Source organism: Megalopta genalis, chromosome 2 (assembly GCF_051020955.1).
Source record: "Megalopta genalis isolate 19385.01 chromosome 2, iyMegGena1_principal, whole genome shotgun sequence".
NCBI lineage: Eukaryota > Metazoa > Arthropoda > Insecta > Hymenoptera > Halictidae > Megalopta > Megalopta genalis.
In genome coordinates this window covers 17342272-17364427 of record NC_135014.1, presented here as the reverse complement: position 1 = coordinate 17364427, position 22156 = coordinate 17342272, and the positions used below count along the sequence as shown (strand labels likewise).

Here is a 22156-nt window from a genome sequence, read left to right as displayed (position 1 = left end):
TATAATGTTTCATAAATGGTAAAGTAACGGAAAACTTACGAGAATTGGTTAGGAAACGTTGAAGCAATTTCTCGAGCTTTTAAAAAAGTATGAGTGTTAAAGATTCCTTAGACTCTTGCAGTTAATAAAGGTCTGTCGTCGGTTAGTTACAAAGTCGTATATCGAAGTAATTTTCCTCTTCGCTTTTATGCTTCACCCTTAAGCGCGAAGCTTCCTAATTAACTATAAAATTCTCAGCAATTTTCGAAACCATTTAAATTTGTTAAGGACTTCGAGTATTCCCTTTGATATACGACATCGGCTCTCCATATAGATTCGGTTATTATAAGTATGCAGCAAAATATTCAGGGGCAAGCGATTCAAACAAAAAAATTGTTTCAGCTTTGCAGGAGCTCAAAGAGTCTTCGGAACGTATTACGATTTTCTGTTTAATGAAAGTGTCCCGTGAACAGCGTTCGCTATGTATCGCAGTTCCTCCGATCCGTTCCCGTCCGATTCGTCGAGCAGAGAGGATACACTGTCCAGTCAAAGGGCTGAATGAGATTTCACGGGGAATTGCGACGGTTAATCAATGTTCAATGTGGCGTTTTATTAGCGACGACTACTTTATACCGTATTATGTCATGTATGTACCTAATACACGGACACCTTCCGACGCTCGGTTAATGTCGACGTGTGGTTGGTTATTGGAACTGTAATTAAGGGATCGTGCCTGGTTGGATGGCCGGAGTGTTATTGATCTTTAGGAATTTATTTCTCGAGAGTTGTGAAACTTTATCGAGAAAATGTTTTCGTATTTTCAATGACTTATCTCAGGGAGTGGCTTAGAATTGTTATGCTTAAAAATATTTATCGATTGTAAAATTATGCTTGTCCTTCTGGAGGTCGCGTTAAAAATACGAGGATTTTTTTATCTGTGATTGAAAATTTGGTAACAGTTGTGCCATGATCGACTAATGGATCTTTTGATATGTTGATTGGTGACAAAATGGCGGACGTCTCATTGCATTCGTTTCTAATCAATTTCAAGAATATGTATTGTCATTTCGGCAGAGCTTTTCGAAATCGGTAATTGCGAAATTGGGATATTTTTAAACAGGAAAGTTATGGTAGTTAGAAACAGGTAGTTTTAAACAGAAAAGTTATATATATATATATATATATATATATATATATAACTTTTAATATATATATATATATATATAACTTTTAATATATATAAAATATAATATATAAAAGTTATATATAAAAGTTTATTATAAGTTTAAAACTACCTGTTTCTAACTACCATAACTTTTCTGTTTAAAAATATTTCTATTATATATATATATATATATATATATATATATATATATATATATATATATACACTCTTATAAAATACACTGCTTCAAATTACGAAAACATTTTACGAACGAAGTTTTGCCGTTTTTGAGAAGAAAATTTTCGAAGATCATTCTTTTTGGATCTCGTAATTGAGCAAGATTTCTTTAAGAATCGAAAGCCTGACACTTATGTGCGTAGTTTCCGTCTTCAGAACGTTGCATTCGACGGGTGCACAGGTGTCGGTTACAATGTTCGGTGTCAGAAACTGACCGAATAATCGATACCACGAACATTCAGACCCGACAACGCGAGAGTCCGATTAGGTTACTTCGGGCTGCGGATCGAATTTAGCTCCTGATCAAGTTAGGCTGCGTTTAATCTGTTTGTAATCCAATCTACGGTAGGTAATGACTTTATTATTCTCCAGTTCGAACCACGTGTGATCGTGTAGGTCCTCTTATGCAGTGGATCAGTTTAGATGCACTGTAGATCACCAGCCGGTACAAAGTCGGTCAAAAATAGCTTTGATGTTTCGTGTCCAAGGTCGTGAAAGCCTTTAAATCAAGAATCAAGAATTATTCGCTAAGATGTTATTATTATAAAAAAAAGAAACAAATAGAAAATGGCACTCGAAACCATTTTAACTCTAAATCCAAAATAATTTTTCAAATCTACAGTATTTGCATTTTATATGACTTGATGCACTCTGCGCACATGAAATTGAGTCTTGTGACTTGCACACAGTTACACTTTCAGCAGTTTCTCGATTATAAAGAAGAACAAAAAGTATAAACGATTAAATAAGACTCGCGAACATTATCAAAATAATAAAAATCACGACTTCTAACAATACTTCATATAATAAACAAATGAACAGTTCAGAAAGAACAATACATTACCTTTACAACATTGTACAAGTTAGAATTTACATTTAAACTTCCAATATCTTGCACATCATGTACACACGCGTCGAATCGATGAAATGATGCAACAGTGTCACAATGAAACTTGCATCGATTTTTCAAAAAAAAAAAACAACAAATTCTATATTATTGTTGCAGCAGATGTGTAATTTCTATTCATCTGTAATAGGTCCCACTCACCTGATAGCGATGTACCTCCAAATAGCGAGAGTGAGGGTGATGGCGATGCTGATGGTGTGCAGCAGCTGCGTGAAGTGCATATGGAACAGCACGAACACGGCCCATCCGTACGGGAAAATGGGCCTCTTGGGCAGCACGATGTACTTGTAAATGGCGAACGGTATGTACTCCAACATGACCAGCATGTCAGCGGTCGCCAGACCGGTCAGAATCTTGTTGATCGACGCGGCGACCATGTTCTTTCTGGTCAAAACCACGATGTTCAGCATGTTCGCCAATGTGCCGAACAAGCAAACGATAAGCGCCACGTATCCGTGATAATTCTTGTACTCGACGGTGAGATTCCTGACGGTCCCGTTGCAGTAGCAGCCGGATGTCTCGACGGTCGTCTTCTGCGTGGTCAGGTTCTCGAAATTGTAGTTGTTCACATAATCGATGTCCTCGTCGGTGATGTTCCACTTATGGAACAGGTCGGTGTAATTTTCCAAGTGGTTCATTGTCACGCGACGGATCAGCGACCTCAGATGCAGCAGGGTTGCGTTCAGATGAACACGGCGCCAAGCGTACTCGCCGAGGACGTGACGGAGCATCGCATCCTGGGATCCGAACGACGCATCCTCCTTCTGAACCAATTTGTTACTTCGGCGATCGTTCCCTCTTCTTCTTCTCTTCTTCCTGAGAGCATGGGAATCTCTGTCTTAAAGTTTCGTCTGCTAACCGGGAAGAATGAGTTGCTGTTCCATTTTCTGCCTGGTGCAAACAATGCTTTCTCGGATCAACCTATTCAAGATTCAGAGCGGAAGCATGGAAATCCTTATCCTAAACTTTAGCCTCTTCATCGAGAAGGGTGAAAGGTGGTAGACTAGATGCAGTCAACTTGATCCTGGCTCAATTTATTCCTCTTAGAATCCTTCTTCTTCCTCTGACGCTGTTGGAGTAGAATGATCGGATTTACGCAACGGGATTCAAGGATCAGACAGAGAGCATACAAATCTCTATCCTGTAGCTCAGCCTGTTTATCGAGGAAGATGAGTCGCTATTTCATTTCATTCTTGATTTCACCAATACTCTTCCTTACGTTACATCGATTTATTCCTTTCAGAATTCATCTACCACCGATGTTTCGTGGCTGAATGGTGTAGGATTAGGGCATCGAGCACAAAAATATCGATCTGTACACTGTTCACTGGACGTGCAGTCAATTCACTTTGGCAGTCTCCTCGTGATTCAATCGATATTCTTTAACCCAGACCAACTTCATCCTCCATCGAACCTTCACTCGACAACATCACGATAAAATGCCAGGGTTCATTCACCGAACTTGAAGAATAAGGGAAAGAGAGTGAGAATGTAAATCCTGAATCTTAGTTCTTAGGTCAACGATTCTCCATACATCAAATGTTGTAGCAACGTTCCTACAAAACTTTTGCTGCACCAACGTTGCTCATCTTTCGCCTACATCTTCGTCAGCATCTAAGCTCGAAGGATCGTCCGGCTGGCGGAGCAGAGAGTCGCTATCAATCGCGCCTATTCTTACAACTCTAATTACGTCCTTACGCGAAAGCTCGCTCGGAGATCCTTCCCGAACGCTTTCCTTATTGGACAGGAGCAGATGCGGCGTAACAATCTTCAGGATCCAGCCGAACGGATACGTCTTGCGATAGACTGGAGACTAGGTCACGTTTTGCATGTCGTTCGATCGTTCCCCGAGGAATTGCATTCTTCCTTCGGGATCAATGATCCCGATATCGAATCGTCCCGCAATATCCTGGCGCGGTACTTTGGGCGTGTGCACCTCTTCAGGGCCGAGCGCGTTTTCCTTATTACTCCCAGCGCCGGTGTACCTGTCCTCTCGTGGCCGACACAAATCTGCTCGACGTCACGGCGAATTACTTCGCGGCGGAAGTTCGTGCCACGCGCAACTTACGACGCGCCGGGGATGCATTCCGCTCTCTCTCCTCAAGGTGTGTTTTCTCCGTGTGTCCTTCCGAAGTTTTTCTATTTTCCTGCACGCACAGCACAGCCGGCGCACCCTCCTCTCGTGAAAGTTTCGCGGCGAAAGTTTCCCTCGCTCGCAGCTCGTCAGGAGACCCTAGACCTTGAAGAACTCTCCGGGAATAACTCCTCCCAACAACGTCCTCCCGGATGTTATCCCGCGCGCGGTTATTGATGTTTCCAGCTCGTTTCCCGTGTCCCTTGCCGTCCCCTAATCCGACGATCTGCATTCCCGCCGACTAATTTAATACCGACGATTCGTTTAGCGTCTCTGTTCGAGTCACTCCGCTCTATCCCGTGATCCAGAAAAATCTCCATCAGACGCATACCGCGCGCGGCTTCGCAACCGCGAGATGCGGGACTCCCGCATTTCCATAAACCAGCCTCGAGCTAGTTATATCGGTCCTGCCAATCAATGCACTGATTTGTTTCGGCCGATGCGTCACAGGGAGTTGCTATTCTTGCGAAAGCGAGGAATCGATAATAGATTCTTGGTTGGTTCAGTTTTTAGACTGTCCAGAAAACGGTTCGGCAAGGCGTCGTTCAGATGTCGATACGCGAGGCAACGTTAACTTTTTGATGGTCGGCTGGGCCAGGTTAGAACCTCTTTCAATTCTTTTATTGAACATTCAGACTTCTTAATCTAACAGGTAGCTAGGTCAGTTTTGTTATTACCATTGAAACTTGATTTTCTAATTCCTTGCACGATGATCTAGCTGGGAGTCTTCGATATACAGAGTCAATGCTCGCCCAAGCATAATCAAGTGTCATACAATATTCTAATTCTTTAATCTATTAGATTAATCTTAATACTTTAATCTGTTACATAGTATGCAGCGCGGTGTCCGGGTCAGTTTGGAACCAAGTTCTAAGTTCTCAATCTGTTTCCTAATTTCTTCTTTGAATATGCAGCTACACCAGCTAGGGTAGTGGAGGTTCAATGTTGACCCAAGCACTGTCAATTCTCGGCCGATATTTAAATTTTTTAATCTATTGTGTAGCTTGACTAGGAATCGATAAATTTTGAGCGTCGAGGTGAAATCTAGCAGACAAGAATTAATAGTCCAGGCTGACGAGAAACAGTCTTCAACGCTTTATACTTTCCGATCTGTTTCGACCCATGTCTTTAATCCTCAAAATTAATCAAATAACGTGGAGACCGATCGAAGACGAACCTCGGCGAACTTCTTTCCGAGATCCTCAAATGAGCTTTCACCTTGTATTTCACTTTATCTCAAATAATCTAGATGCCGGTGGCAGCGTTCGTCCCATTCGAGGATAGAGAGTTTCTCACGTTAGCCGGTGATCTTCTTAACGCAGGATACCATGGCGCTACCGTTCCATCGGGTCCTGGTGTCGGTAATCCCATAGGACACGGTCGACGCATCAAAGACAACTCGTGACGGATTGAGACGGCCACGAGGCGCGACGTTCGTAACCTTCGAGGATCGATTCCGTCTACGACCGCTTCCTCCACCTTCTCAGGATCCTCTATCCGACGGACAACGCCGTTTGTCCCACACCTCTGATGCGGTGGAGATTACCGAGTTTCGGGTGGACCACCGCGAACCCTCTTCTACGCTCCTCTGGCCGCTGAGAGGATGCTCCCCCGGGGCCGGACCTGGAAAAGATTGTTTGCGTTCAATCAGCCGTGGTTGCAGGAAATACTAATAAGAGTGTCGGGGCAGTCATCCCGCGAGAGGATTCTAAATTGGGAACCCCGTGGCTCCGGAGATTTATTCGAGACCGGTGGGCTCTGGCATACTGAATAAAATGATCCATCGTCTCATTGTCCCTTGAATTTATCGACACGCTGACTGGCTCATCCATTTGCCACGAATTATAGGTCGAATTATACGCGAAATCGGGCGCTTCTTGGAGTACTGTATTTTGCAGCAGGTCAGTTGAAGGTCATGTCAAGGTTATTAATGACATACTAATTTTTAATGGTACATAGGATTGGAAAGTTGTCTCACAACGAACAGATTAAATACAGCGGCTCACAAAAGTGTTCGTACATCTTCTAAAACGTAGTAACATTTTTAAAACTCAAGTAAATGATTTGAATTTGTTTTTAGGTGATAGAGGGACTGGTCTACTAGATGATGGCTGAAATGGCGTTTTTTAAATTTAGCTATTACTTGGAATGACAAAAAAAGATAAATGACTCTTGTTTTTCAACTTTTTTATCTGAGCCTACTTTCAATTTGTTGTAACTCATAGCAACGTGAAGCAATTTCGATCGAATTGTCAGCATCAAAAAGTTAAAAAGCGAGAGAATTTTATTTCTTTTTGTCTTTGCAGGTTGTATCAATATTTAAAAAAAGTATTTTGGCCATCGACTAGTAAACCAGTCTCGCTATCATCTGAAAAAAGTTCAAGTCACTCAGCCTGGTTTTAAAAAAGTTATTGCGTTTTAGAAGGTGCACGAACATTTTTGTGGGCCACTGTACATCTATTTGCTACTTAGTTTCGAGAAAAAGTAGATATTTTCATTCTTCCCAAAACTAACTGGAGTTTTGACTAATAAAAAAATAGGACAAATCACCACCAAGGTATTCGAAATTGAAATCATTCTGGCATAGAACAGTTTCTGTTGGAGTTACTCGTTCATCACGGCTCACTGGTTTGCCAGTTTTTCCGAATTTTGTTTGTCCTGTCAAACGTCTGCGTTGCACCGCATCAGTTGCACCGGTCGAAACACAGAAAGCATGGCAACCGAATACCTTTGCTAGTACTGACAACAACGCGAAAAATATTGCAGATGTTCCACGGCGGCAAATTGTTTTCTTTTCTTTTTGTTTAGACTGCGAATCGATTTTCGATTTGATGGCAAGGATACCCAGAGTCCTTTTAACCGAAAATTCTAACAAAGAACCCTGCTTCTACTGCTGCTGTTTTTGGTCGTTTCGTGGCTTCGTGTCAGTTAAAATATTAAAAGATCATCGTTATCGTTCGAAAAAGCGATAACAACTGTATCCGTAATTAATTACGGATTAAATTAATTAAAATTATTGTTTAAAATACACTTATCAAGCTTCGGATATATCTCAGTCATTGCAAAGCCCTTTCACCCCCTATTAACCCCTTGACATACCATTTTCTTCGCAGTTACCGCGATCAGAAATTTTTCGATTGCAATCATTTCTTAGGAGGAAAAGAAAATTTATCGCGTGCTTAAATATCAATGGCAAGAGATTAGAATTTTATTCCAATTTAAAAGGACAGAATAATATCTATAAATAATCCCTTTAACCCCCTATGAACCCCTTGACATACCATTTTCTTCGCAGTTACCGCGATCAGAAATTTTTCGATTGCAATCATTTCTAAGAAGGAAAAGAAAATTTATCGCGTGCTTAAATTTACTTGAACGCTTAAATATCAATGGCAAGAGGTTAGAAATTTATTCCAATTTAAAAGGACAAAATAATATCTATACACGTTATATTATCACTGGAAATAAACTCGCAGCAAGTGAAGTGTTGCTAACAGCGGAACGAGGTCTATTGTTTCTGTCGAAGTAGAAAATTGCGTATTCAATCGTATCTGCGACCCGATATTCGGTCCAGTTTCAAGAGTACTCCTGCGGACTTCGAAAAGGGATGTTAAACTCGCATAGAGAATTTGGTTGGAGCGTGTTCGGTCGTCCATGACGTCCAAATGAAGAAGCTTACTGCAACCAGGGATTCCTTTCCCACAGAGTTTTCATTCACAGAAAAACCGCACGCTGCCGGCTGAAAGAATAAACCTTGAAGCTTCACTGTTTACCGTCTATAAAAGCTCCGGGAATTCTTTCTTTGAGGGGGAAAAAACGAGAAAAAAGGGGCCGGGATGTAAGAAATAGGTGATACGGGACTCGAACTCCCAACTTCACGACGTTTTTACGTTCAAAGTTCCGAGGTCGCGAGCCTTCTTCATAACAAAATCTCTTACGCCATTCTTCTTGACGACTCTACGAGAAAGAAAAACAATTCCAAACAATTCTCGTCTTTAATCTAAATTTATAATGGCTTTCGCTTTTAGACCAAGTCGACAATGCTGTCCGCAGTACCAAGGTGCACGCTTTTAACGCGAACATTCCCTACGACATTTTGCTGAAGGATTTTAGGATACACTGTAAAGTGGATGATAGAATAAATCTGAGATTTCTGCATTTTCGCTGCAATGAACTGGTCTTTTCGCTGGAGTTATTCATAGCTCCAAGATTCAAATTGTTTCAATCAAGAAGTATCTTTCATCGAATTGCACAAGGACCTTCAAGGACTTCTTCGAGGACGATTGAAATTGATTACAACGTATTATAATTCTTTAAACTAGTCAAGCTGTCTAACGTGAGGATCTCTAGCGGGATCTTTTCCCGCATTTTCCAGTAGCTTGCAAAAGAACGTATTATATTTATAATTGAAAATTATGATTATATATTAATAATTGAAAATTATGATTATATATTAATAATTGAAAATTATGATTATATATTAATAATTGAAAATTATGATATAAAAAAGAAACATGGGTCTCATATTAGGTGCCTTCACTCTAATGCTATTCCCAGTTCCAAGATCCAAAGTTCCTCAATAAAAAAGTACTGCGTTCTTCACAAAGACTTCCGCATCCTCGTTTCACCAGAAAAATTGTTTAATCTAATTCGATGTAATGTGATAATCTATTGTTGGCTCTACACTCTACACGATGCGATCACCAACGCGTTTATCACGGTGGTGTTGGAACAATAGTTAGGGACCTCCTTGTGTAACAATCCGGAAACGGGAATGTGCGACGGTTAATGACGTCTGCTGTGCCCGCATTATTCCGCTGTTTTCGAAGGGAGGAACTTCGAAACAGTCTGTGACACGCCGTTCCACCGAGATGTTACAATGATCTCTCGAAGAGACACCAGGGACACCTATATTATGAAGATCCTCAAGCCCAAGGCGTGCTACTCTCATTCCCAGCGTCGGGTTTCCACTGCCTACAGATGCAAATCCGGTTTTACCAAGGAAGTTTCTCTTTTCTCGCTGACGAACTGAATATATTACAGTATTATATCGAAGAGGAACTATTTCGAACAATAGTCTCCTCCATGTTCCTCGAATTGAATTCCCGTTTCATGAATTACTGAAGTTTTTGTGTGCTTCGTCTTGAATATCTTTGTTGTTTCCCAAAAGATATTTGCTTCCATGTTATCTTTTCGGTAACTTTTTAGATCTCCTTCTTTTTCTACACGAGACCAGCCCATTTTCGATACGTGCGACGATAATCCTTTTCATTGGAAATTCGGTGACTATACAGGATGTCCTAAAAATGTCTCGTAATACGGAAATGGGGGGTCGCTGAGGTGATTTGAAGAAACTTTTTCCTTAGCGAAAATGCAATCCGAGGCTTCGTTTACGAGATATTGGCGAAAAGCCGTGACCAATGAGAGGCGAGATCAGCTGGCGCGAGGCGGCCGAGTCAATGAGCGGAACTGGGCTTCGTGCGCTCGTTGGCTCGCCAGCCGAGCTCGCCTCTTATTGGTCAGGGTTTTTCGTTAATAACTCGTAAACGAAGCCGCGGATTGCATTTTCGCTAAGGAAAAAGTTACTTCAAATGACCTCAGGAACCTCCCATTTCTAGATTGGGAGAAATTTTTGGGACACCCTGTAATTAATCATGATAATTCAAGGTTACGACCAGAGAAATTTAAACACGCAATAACATTCAAGGACCTTCGTACGTTTACTCCAATTTGCACCGGTGATAAATAAATGTATTCTGTTTTAAAATAAAATATACTCTGACCTGGTATGATCTTCAATAATTATAATCGTGGAATCCTTAATGAAAAGGATTCTTATTGTAGATGTTTAACGCTAAACCTACCGAGCCCGCCATAATTCATCTGTTCCACAGTTTTTGTTAATAAAAATAGCGGAGGGTCTAAATAAATACAGTGTCTACAGAGAGTGTCTAAATAAACTTATACATAAACTTAACTTAACTTAACTTATATATAAACTTAACAGTAAACTACTTATTGTTAAAAAGGAGAGGTCCTATTTGAAACCGTGAAGGAGATCATGATGTCTCGAAAAAAGATAATATAAATAAAATAAATAAAATAATAATAATAATAAGGATATTTCAGATGCAAACCTAATTATTCGCTTATCACATAAAAAGAATTTATCACATCAGAGTGGCAACTACAAAGTAGCTTTAAGCATTGAAATAATGCTAAAATAATTGATGACAATTATGTTTAATTGCTTTTCGCGCGACAAGTGGGTTAACTGTTGCACAAACGCAATCATTTTGATTAATCCCGACTCTTTCAGCTTCCAGAAGCTGGAAAATGTTAAGTGAATGTGAAACTCGTTCCCGAAGCTTGAAACAAACAATTTTCGCGAGATCAAAGGCTTCGCTGAGGTTGGATCCTGAAGTTCTGTTGCAAAAAAAAAACAAACGGGAGACTTTTACCTAAAAAAAAGTTTTACAGCAGGGTGTTCTCGTTGCTGTAATCTCGAATTTCAAGCGCGAAGTTGTCTCGTTAGACAGAAATCGGGGAAAGTTTTGTTCCCGGAGAAGTTTCTTGAAGTTCAGAGACTCGTTTTGGGGCTTGCTGTCACATTTTCAGTAATGATCTCGAGCGTTTATCGTCTGAGAACCATTTAGGTTGTCTGCTTTGTGTAGGTGGCCGCGGAAATGTTTCTCTGCTTCGACTGAGGCGCATTATGCTGCAAGGACGATGACGTTAATCCTGTTTTCTCCTCTTGGGAGAGAAATGGGTCTATTTCACGACAAAACTCGATTGCAGATGGAAAAAAAGTGTGCGGTTCCTTTTTGTCTGAAACTGTTTCAGGGACTCTCTTATGCCTCCGACAAATAATAATCACGGCAACACTTGTTTAATAACCGATAACTTTTCTTAACGTAGATGTTCACTTTCCTCGAATTTTCACAGTCGAATGAAAGAAATGTCGATTAATTAATAACTCAAAATTGACAAGTTTATTGATACAGAACTTCAGGAAATATCGGCGGTTGTGTAATTTATCACGGAAGACAATAAACGCATAGCGAGTTAATTTATGCATCCAAAAATTTGCTTCCACTCGAACCCAATAATATTATAACATAAAGTTTTAATTAATGTCCCGCGAACGCTGGGTATCGCTAAAGTAACAACGCATGCGCGGTTTTGCACGCGTTGCATACTACATTACGTTATTTAATAACTTTCGAAGTATGTTGTGGAGAGATATTTCGCATAATCAAACAGCAGCTGAGAGCGGAGACGGTGAATAAAACATCGCCTTTGAATGCTTGAATGCGATCGGTTTGAAAATTGAATTCGAATGGAGATTTTACGTGCAAATACTTCCAATCGAGTGCGATAGGTGTTGCTAATCAAAAGCATGATGTATAATTACCATCCAGGCACGCATGGCCTTTGAACGTGTTGTGGCCACAGATTAATTTGTTAATAATCCGAGGATAACGTTTGCAATCTTATTCAGTAATGATAATTCCAGTTTCACAATTTTTCATCAGAAATTGTTGAGAAATTACAGGAACTCTTTCTGTTGAATTATGTGTAGAGAATTGTCCTGAAAATGTCGAAAAAGTCTTGTCATTCTTACAAAGTAACACATGTCGGTCGTTTTTAGTGCTTAGCAGTTTTAGCATTAAAAGTTGAACAACGCGAAATAAATGTGACGGAACGTGCGTGGTTTGAAATGATGGCCTTTCTTAACTATTTCATAAAGTTCAGAGACCGAAAAGCAGGCAACTGGAAATTCATCTGTACAGAGGAAGAAGCCGTGAAACATGAACCCGATAATTAGTATCGCCGTTCGATAGTTCTCGTTAAACTTTAATTCCTGACGAATCGGCACGGTTAATCCTGCTCGACGCAAAAGGCAGCCATTTTGACGCTGAAGAAACTCCGATGTACATATATACTTGCCCACAAAAGTGTTCGTGCACCTTTTTTAACTATTTTAAAAGTGAACTGAATGACTTGAATTTTTTTTAGACTACTAGACGATGACAAATGCATTTTAGACATTGACTAAAACAGTTTTATGGTTTTTAGAGTTACTAAAGAATTAAGGAACATTATTGCATGGGGAGAAGCTAGAGTTCTATGGGAACATAAATTTTCCGTAGATATCGCACAAGAGTTTAAATTTTAATTTTATGCAGTGTCCCAAAATTATGGTACTTCCGGGAAATGAGGGGTTCCTGAGGCCATTTGAAGTAACTTTTTCCTTAGCGAAAATGCAATCCGCGGCTTTGTTTACGAGTCATTAACAATAAACACGGTCCAATTGGAGAGCGAGTGCGGCCGGCGTTCCATCTTAGCGGTCAATGCAACGTCGCGCCGGTCTTATGACACAGCGGCAGTGGTCGCGAGGGCGGGGCGTTAGGCGTGTGCGATCTCTCATTGGTCAGTGTTTTTCGTTAATAACTCGTAAACAAAGCCGCGAATTGCATTTTCGCTGAAGAAAAAGTTCCTTCAAATGACCTCAGGAATCCCCCATTTCTCGGTGGTACCATAATTTTGGGACACTTTGTAGATTTAAATCGAAACTTGAAGCGTTGTTTTCGTCTGTTTCTGCCTGTCATCTTTCACATTCACTGTTGCGAATGATCCACGATGTACATTGTACTAATTATCGGACTCATGTTTCACGGCCTGTTCCTCTGAATTCCCAGTTGTCTGCTTATCGGTCCATGAACCTTATGAAATAGTGAAGAGAGGCCATCCTCTCAAACCGCACACATTCCATCACATTTGTTTCACGTTGTTCAATTTTTAACGCTAAAACTGCCGAGCACTAAAAACGACTTTGTAAGAATGACAAGACTTTCTCGACATTTTCAGGACAGTTCTCTATAATTCAACAGAAAGAGTAATTTCAACAACGATCATCCGAAAACGTATATTCTGCTTAATCTTTCGCTCTGGAATGGCGTAGTACGCATATCGTTTTTCGTGAAGAACTAGATAACAAATAAATAGCGAAACTAGTTGGACATACAACAAACGTCACATTGCATTGTATATTATGCATCTTACTGTACGAGATTATTAAAACGAAGATCTTCATCAAGCTGGTAATCTTGTAAACAATTGTTTCATTCGTCACAAGCGGCTATTAATTTTCCAGCGCGAGAAGTTAAGAAAATTAATCGTGCAAAAGTGACAAATGAGACAACAATTGAATGATAATCAAATAATTGTTTTCGCAAAGTTCTGGTGTTTTGAGTACTCGACGACACAGTAGAGTTTATGCGACGATCTAATATCAGAATAAAAATTCTATTCAACAGCGTCCTGCCGTAGCATTTTGCGCCCCGATAGGATTCAAATTCGCATTGTTCTGCTCCAGTCGCAGTAACAACAGCTAAAGCGATAGAAAGGAGCAGCTAAAGCAATAGGAAACAGCGTCGGGCGCGAACCGTTCCCGGCGACTCCGCGAACGTGACGCGAGCTTCGAATTCGCAGCACGAAGTTTCGAGGGCCGAACTTTTCGCGTGCAACGTTAAAGTCGTTTAAAACGGCAACCACCAAAGAAGACTTACTACCGAAACAGTTAAAGCGACCACTCGATAATCTAACCAAAAGTTTCGCCGAAAATGGTTCAAACGAAACTGCTTTCGAATTCGATTCCCGCCGGTGGATCATAACTTTGGACTGGCCTCAATCAGCAAATTCGCAACTGTGTTCAAAATGTTACCGTGCCGTGCACGAGCGTACCGTGCCGCGCACTACAAAACGCAGTGGACGCGCGTTACAACAATTTCCCGGAGCAATTTTAATTATTTCGCAGCTTTAATTTTGAACTCCGCGAATGCCAATTTCGATTTGCGCACGAAATAATGGTTTCTGTCGTACAAGATTGAAAATGAACGGTAGAAAGATTTCAATTAGAGACTTTCGAATCAACGCCGGCAGTTTAAAGTCTAGATTAAAACGAAATATTAATCGTTTTCAATCGAAGCAATTTCAGCTTCAAAGCGAAATTATTCCTTCGAACGTGAAGCATTTAGATTTTGTATTATTTTTCGTGTCGCATGTATATGAGATTGAGCTAACTTGATTGATTGAACGAAGCTTTTAAATATAAACCGATTTAATAATGCAAAAATCACTGTAAAGAGGGGTGCCACCGAGTCGCCATTTGAGTGCGAAAGGCTACATTGTTTCCAGTATGCGCTAATAACGCATAAACAAAGCCGCGGATTGCATTTTCGTTAACGAAAAAGTTACTTCAAGTGACATCAAGAACCCCCGATTTCTGGATTACGAGACATTTTTGGGACACCCTGTATTATGCAGCGCCGTACCCATCGCTGTGTTCGTCACACACTCATCAAATCTGCGAGTTGGTTCTACAAAGCTAGTTCTAAATAAAATATGATAATAGTAATAATAATAGTAATAATAATAATAATAATAATAATAATAATAATAATAATAATAATAATAATAATAATAATAATAATAATATATTTAATAAAATAGTAATAATATATATTATTTTATATTATATATTTATATTAATATATAAATATTAATAATATAATAATATATTTCTTTATATATATTATATAATAATATAATATAATAATAATAATAAGAAGAAGAAGAAGAAGAAAAATAATAAAAAAAAGAAACATGGAAAGTCTGCATGCCGAGATTGACAAATTTTCACCTCTCCTCATTTTAGTTCCCTCTCGCCTTAAACGGAGACCTTATTAGAAAATCACATCACGCTGAGCCTCATTAGTCGAAGGGCAATTTAGAAGCGCATTAAACTCCGCAGACCCGACTCCGCTGACTTCCCAACATTTCTATAAGACGCCGATGAAAAACTACCCTCGCGCAGACATTACTTTCGTTTAGTTTAGCGATGCCGCAACACGATGCAGTTTTTCGCTCGCCACGGTCGCGGAGGTATTTTCTCCTTAAAATACAGAGCCGTTGGAGAATCGAGGGTCTTTACCGTAATTGTAGGAAATACTGGAGCCGATAGGAGGTTCCCGGTATTTTTCCTTGACCTCCCGCACCCAACAATGGCACAGAGTGACGAAGTTGTGTCAAAATCAAAGAACTTTTGAAAAAGTGGAATTAAAACGATGAGATTTTTTACGTTAAAGCTGAGAAGTTGTGGGATAGGGGAAAAATAGGAAGAATGTGGTGTGAACATTTTTTAATCTTGAAAATTTATGTTAAATTGTGATATAATAAATTTATGTTAAATTTATGTTAAAAACGTGACAGAGCTGTTCAACTACAGGTAACTCTCTTATAACACGGTAGATAGGTTCCTAGAGAATGCCGCGTTGTGTGAAACCGTCTTATATGAGACCCAGAGTCGGTACAAAAGAGAAGATTACGTAGAGAAAACTTATTAAGAACAAGCATTTTTTAAAATTTCTTATAAGCAACTTAACTTTTATTAAAAATACAAATGTATGTATAACACAAAATGAAAAAGAAAACAAGAAGTATTATTTTCATTTAATGTAACCTTAACATAATAATAATAATAATAATTTTATAATATAACATTTACGGATATCATACAAATGGGAGTGAAAGACATCTATAACTGAAATCGGCAATTACTTAGTTGCCAACCCAATATATAACCTTAATTATAGTAATTATATTTTCCCGCAAAGGCACTATAGTCCATTATTTCTTCCCGTCATTATTTTAAGGTAATTTAGTTTTTAAATATGTCGAACAAAAATCACGTTATCCATAGAAGTACAGTGTTGTACAAAGGTCTTCGCAAATTTTCTTGTCATGTTAGAGCGAAACAGTGTTATAAGTTGCAGTGCTATACGAGGGTTTCCGCAATTTATTCTATCGTGTTAGAGCGAAACCGTGTTATAGGATGCCATGTTGTAGGAGGGCTACCTTCGACACAACTTCGTCACTTCGCCTCACTATGCGCCCCGAGGAGAAGTGACAGCCGAGTGTGTTCGGCTTGTTCGACTTGTTTTCGCTCGAAATTTTTAAAGAGACGGACAGATCCTCGCGCGCGCGCGCTGGTTTAGAACAAAAATCGGGGCAGAGTTAAATGTTTCGCTGGCGTGTTATGACAGCGAGCGACGAGCACTGACAGTTGCGCTGAATTTTTTGCCCAGAATTTCATTCCTTCGTGACGTTCCTCAGGCAGTTTCCTGCCGAGGCTGTTCCGCTGCGTTTTGTTGCGCTGTCACGGCTTTGGGAAGGTTTAGGCTTAGCGAACAGGTTTAGCTGCGCCCCAGTTCGTGCTTAACGACTCGTCTTCCGTGGTACACGGCCGACGTAAATTGCACGTTAACAAAATCACCAAAGTTCTACTCGTTTTTTGCGTTCGCTTGCTTGTCCGTCGGTTGCAATGGGATTGCTACAGTTCGGCGTTAATTAACAGAAAGCTCGACCAGCACTAAAAGTGACTGACGCTTTGTGAAGATGATTTTGATTACAAACAAAATGATATTTATTACAAGCTTGCGTTAAAATATTTATTTAGTCATTTTCTATGGAAGAGTCTTTATAGTTTCGGCAACTTCGAAACGAAGAATGTAAAGACCGTTGCGACCATCGCGATAGGTTTAGCGTTAATTGGCGACTGAAATGTTCAGAAAATCAGGCTTGGCATAGTATAAATAAATAGAGAAAGCAATCGAGAAGAATAAAAAAAAAAGAATGAGGGAAAAGAAAGAATAAAAGGGGAAAAATAAGAGGGGAAAGAATGAAAAAAGGTTAAAAGAGTTTATAGCGAAGAGATCTCTTGGAAACATTAACTATAAATTAGTCACTATTTCAATCGCACACATAATAAATATTAATTGCATGTAGAAACAATAAATGAGCATTTTACCGACAGTAACGTCAATCATGCATCAGGAAGTTAGTACTAGTAATACTTAATCTAATCACTTCTCACACAAATATTATTTAAAAAAGACATTTTTAAGATCTTTTTCAAAACAGTCCAATTATAAATGATCTCACTACCTCTAGCTCTACTTTCATCATCACGAAGCTTTCCGTAGTAACTCTTTTACGCACATCCTCGTCGAACCTGTCCAAAAGCTCTACACCTCGTCGCTCAACTTTCGCTGGTAATTCGTCGCGCTAGTCGCCTAACAGAATGCTTGAACGAAGATCTCGCTCATCGCTTCCGCTCGACCCTGTGCTTATTAATCTCGCTCGGTTAATTAATATCGAATGCAGCGCAGTAGCGATGGATGGTCGCGGTGAGCGGCAAACAAAATAAGCGTGTTTACGATGCCCGGAACCGGGTTTGCGAAATTGTCTGCGAAATCGGCTGGCAAATGGTGTGCATACCCGCCGGCCATGATGCGTGCTGTTTAACTGGCGTACGAACGGTTCGCGTGGCGTAAGGTTTTGATATTTGGATTCACGATCGATCGATGCCCAAGATCTCGTTTTGCACGTAACATTGATAACGTTTTGTCCAGTTTGGCGGACCAGTTCAACGTGTTTAACCGAAACACGCTGAACCGTGATCGATATTTTGCTGGACCGACGAAATACTCGCCGTTTAGCTGACGTTCTCCGTTGCACCGACATCAATGGGAGGCCATTGTTGGCCGGGAATACATTAAATTCTCCCTAATTGACTCTCAGATTGTGCACAAAAAATTTGACGATTTTTGTTGTTGACAATTACAGTTGTTGACGATCGGTAATTATAAAAATGAGCCGCAAGGCTCGAACAATCGTATCTCCTCTTCCCAAATTGTCCATTTTTGCGTGCAGTTTGAGCGTCGATCAAGGAGAATTTTCTGTAATTAGAATCTTGTCTTCCCTTTTTTTAAAGCATAAGGACACCATAGGACATCGACAAAGCTGTTTCTGGCTCAAAACAGTAATACTACCGTATTTTTACTTTGTCACTAGGATACCACTCACACTATATAAACATGACAAAGATATTATTATTAATGTAAATCAAATATGAGAATTTTATTCGGATGACGAATAAGAGACAAGGATTAACGAATGAAATGTTAATCGACATCATCGAATTACATGTCCACTCGAATTAATATTTATCTCGATAATGATTTATCCGAATAAAAATTCATTTGAATGAGAAGTCATTTATTATTCGAATTAGAATTTATTCGAAAATATTAATCGATTTGAATTAAAATAATAGAATATTGTGTTTATCCACAGTTTATTGATGAATTTCTTCCGTGGTAATTTTACAATTAACATTTTTCTTCGACTGCTGCATCGGTAAGTTTATTACTTAGATTGGAAGGAGAACGGTTAACATTTGTTGGCACTGTTATTCGAATAATTTTAGAATCTCTATTCGAATCATTTATTCGAATGAAAAATGAAGAATTATTCGAATAAATAGATAGAATAATTTATTCGAATGAAAAATGAAGAATTATTCGAATAAATAGATAGAATAATTTATTCGAATGAAAAATGAAGAATTATTCGAATAAATAGATAGAATTATTGTTCACGAATAAAAAATGAAGAATTATTCGAATAAATAGAACAATATTTTACGAATAATGCATGATCGCAAAAAAGAATTCATTCGAATAATGATTTTAGTGCTATGTTTGTGTGTGTGTGTGTGTGTGTGTGTGTGTGTGTGTGTGTGTGTGTGTGTTATTATATGTTCTGCGTTTTGATAGGAATAATTACAAAGTTCTACTCCACGTATGTAAGTATGTTCTGTAGACTCTTTTCAATAAGATGATGTGGTTTAACATTGTTTTATGAGTACCGAAACATGTTTACGTCTGACGTCACATATGTCTGGAAGTACTTTGATGTTGACGTGGATTCAGAGAACTTAAAGACGTCCTTAAAGACGTCCTTAAAGACGTCCTTTAACAGCGACAATTAAACAGTTCCAACTTCGATAATTGTATCCTTCAGACTCTCCCAAACAAGATGATGTAATGCAAATTAAATTCCGAGTTCGGTAACGTGATTAAACCGTAATTACGGTGGAAAGGACGCTTACAATCCAATTGCGTGTTTAAAAGTATTTTGTAATGCGATACCGGTAAAATGTTTAATAGAAAAATTGTTCCTGCAGACGGGATAGAATCGGACGATGAGTTTTGTTTATTAAATTGTCAGAAAAAGTTTCTGCTATTGTACATCACGCGAAAGAATCCCGCATTCAAAGTTACATTAGCATGATTCACGAGTTGCACCCCGATTATCATTCAAGCCGTACCTTGAGACGATAACGAGTCGAAGAAGTTTCTTTTCAGTTTCCTAGTTTTATTAAGCGCTCGTGCAACCTTGTTTTTTGAGATGCTGCCTTTCTTCCGGATCTTTCTATCATTACCTTACTTGTAACGCCTATGGCGTCCATAATGCAGCGGAATCGTGGATTTTTGTGAATCAGAAAAGCAAGAGGAAAATTTCTTCCTCTCTAACTTTGGACGAATATCAGTTGCTCGAGTATCGAAACGAATGTGACAGAAGGAAACGCAAAATTGTGTATAAACTTATTTTCGCTAGAAGAACTTTCTGTATCAAAAGGATACTCTCAGCCTCGAAAGTCTGGGCATTCTAACAGAAAGCTGTCCAATTTTGGAAAAAACAGGACGAGAAAACAAGTAACGAGAAAACATCGGGGATTATACGCGGATAGCTTGAAGCAGAATGGCATCGGCCAACTCCCCTGGAACCCGGAGCTTTCGAAAAAGCGGCTTTCGTCGCGTTGAAGCTGTGCCAGAAGTTACGAAAGTCGGAAAGGGATCTGACCACTGTTCAAACGACAGTTTAGATTACAAACTCATATACTACTTGTAAGCTCGGTCAAACGACTGAGCCAACGTGCTCGAAAAATGAAAGTTTTCTTTGGCCGAATTACTTGCCTCGGAAGTTAACGCCGCCGCAACGACCGCACTAGTTCTGAACCCATAACAGGCAAACTATGTTTTAGGAAACGGCGAGACATGCGACAGCGGTCGAACCGACAATTTAATCAACGATTTCGTCCCACCTCCGGTTAGTGGCTGTGAAAATGCGGGAATAGCTTTTCATTGAGAGACATTAATGATTGAACAGTGAAACTGTATTTCGTGAAGGTTGTATGAAGGATATTATCAAATATTGATATTGCCATAACGAATTCTCTAATCAACGACAACAATCAATAGTCAATCGATCCAGCAGTTTGTCAATTAGCTATGAACAGTCTGACTTACTGTTTGTCTGTCAAGTAGTCCTCCTTATCAATCAATCGATTTACAAATTAATGAATTAATCTATCAATCGGCCTACTATAAGTATTCTATTAAATAGTCTACTAATGAGAATCTTTTGTTCCAGTAGTTTTAATAAATCGGAAATAGTGTGAACAGTTTCACTGTTCGATCTCACCGGGAAAACGTGAAAAAACACCTCTCATTTCCCGGAAGTACCATAATTTTGGGATGCCCTGTATAATCCGAAAATTAGCAACGATATTTTGCTTCCGAATTAATAAATCCCTTTTACTAGCAAAAGTTGAAGTTGCAACAGATAAACGTACGACCCCGGTTTCAGAAACGGGCAAATCCGAGCAACCGTCCGCATTCCGCTCATTAAAGTTTGGCAACGATGGCGTCGACCACCATTGAATCTATCGAACATCATCCTACACGTAGACAGGTATATAAATTATTCATGACATGGCGTCTAGACGTGGCCAACGGTGCAAGAGTGTAACCGTGACTCGTTCCAAAGATTTCGCACATTCACGTCGGCGATTCCTACGAAAATGGCGATCCCTGCGCGGAGACCCAACGGGGATCGACCATATTGGCTTTAACTGTTTCTAACGGGAGACGCAACTGAGGTTTCACAAGTAGCTGTTTGAAATGATTGTAATTTTAAGAAGAAACCGCACGAATTGCAAGTTTCTCAACATTTCTGTTGGAAGCTGAATAATAAAATATCGACAAATAGCCTGCGGATGTTTGCGCGAACTTGCGCACACAACAGAGACTTCGAAATGAAATTATACATTCTTGCTGCGGTAAAAACGAAGTCCTGAGTTTTTTCCAGTAGAACCTTGTTTAGCATACGTTGTTTATACGAACGAATTGGTGGTGGGAGCTTGTGGCTCGCGGCCGAAATGACTCGTAGGTCATTAAATACGTCTTGATATGCACTACAATGCTACATCATAAATAATAAGTGTTGATACGCAAGAAATGACGATGACCATCAACACTCGGAAGAAATGATCTTGAAAGAAAAAACCCATCAATCATAGTATTCGTACCTTTGAACCACAAATAAATCTGTTACGATACATTTTTTCAGATAAACAAAATTAACGAGGATATTTCATTGTGCTTGATTAAATGTACTGTCGGAGATTTACTGACTTCGATCTATACTCTATACCATGTAAACATAAGCGGAATGTATAAAACCAATTTCAGTTTGTAAGAGATAAAGAAGAAAAATAATGAAATAAATCGTGACAAACACAAAGGAAACGTTGGCAATGTTATCGGGAGAAACAACATACTGTAACGGACAGCAATGATAATTTCGTTCCATAAAAATTCTGGTGATATACGAGACAGTTAACATCAACAGACAATTAACAGCGCAGCAACTCGAACAAAAACGAAGTTTCCAAGCTGAATCGTGATATTGAAGAAAATTCTGCACGGATTTCGCGATCCGGTAATTTCTTCACAAAATAAATTTTTGTTGTTACCCAAAAATG

The 22156-nt window shown here is 39.4% G+C and overlaps 1 protein-coding gene across 7 annotated transcripts in view; it reads right to left on the bottom strand.

Moving 5' to 3' along the window:
- Positions 1 to 22156, bottom strand: part of LOC117219212 (G-protein coupled receptor dmsr-1) — a 96782-nt gene that overhangs the window by 33077 nt on the left and 41549 nt on the right. For all 7 annotated transcript variants that reach the window (XM_076518623.1, XM_033468164.2, XM_033468165.2 and 4 more), the window contains exon 2: positions 2430 to 6045. In XM_076518623.1, coding sequence (XP_076374738.1) covers positions 2430 to 3019 — 590 coding nt within the window. In that variant the 5' untranslated portion in view covers positions 3020 to 6045. The remainder of the gene's footprint in view (positions 1 to 2429; positions 6046 to 22156) is intronic.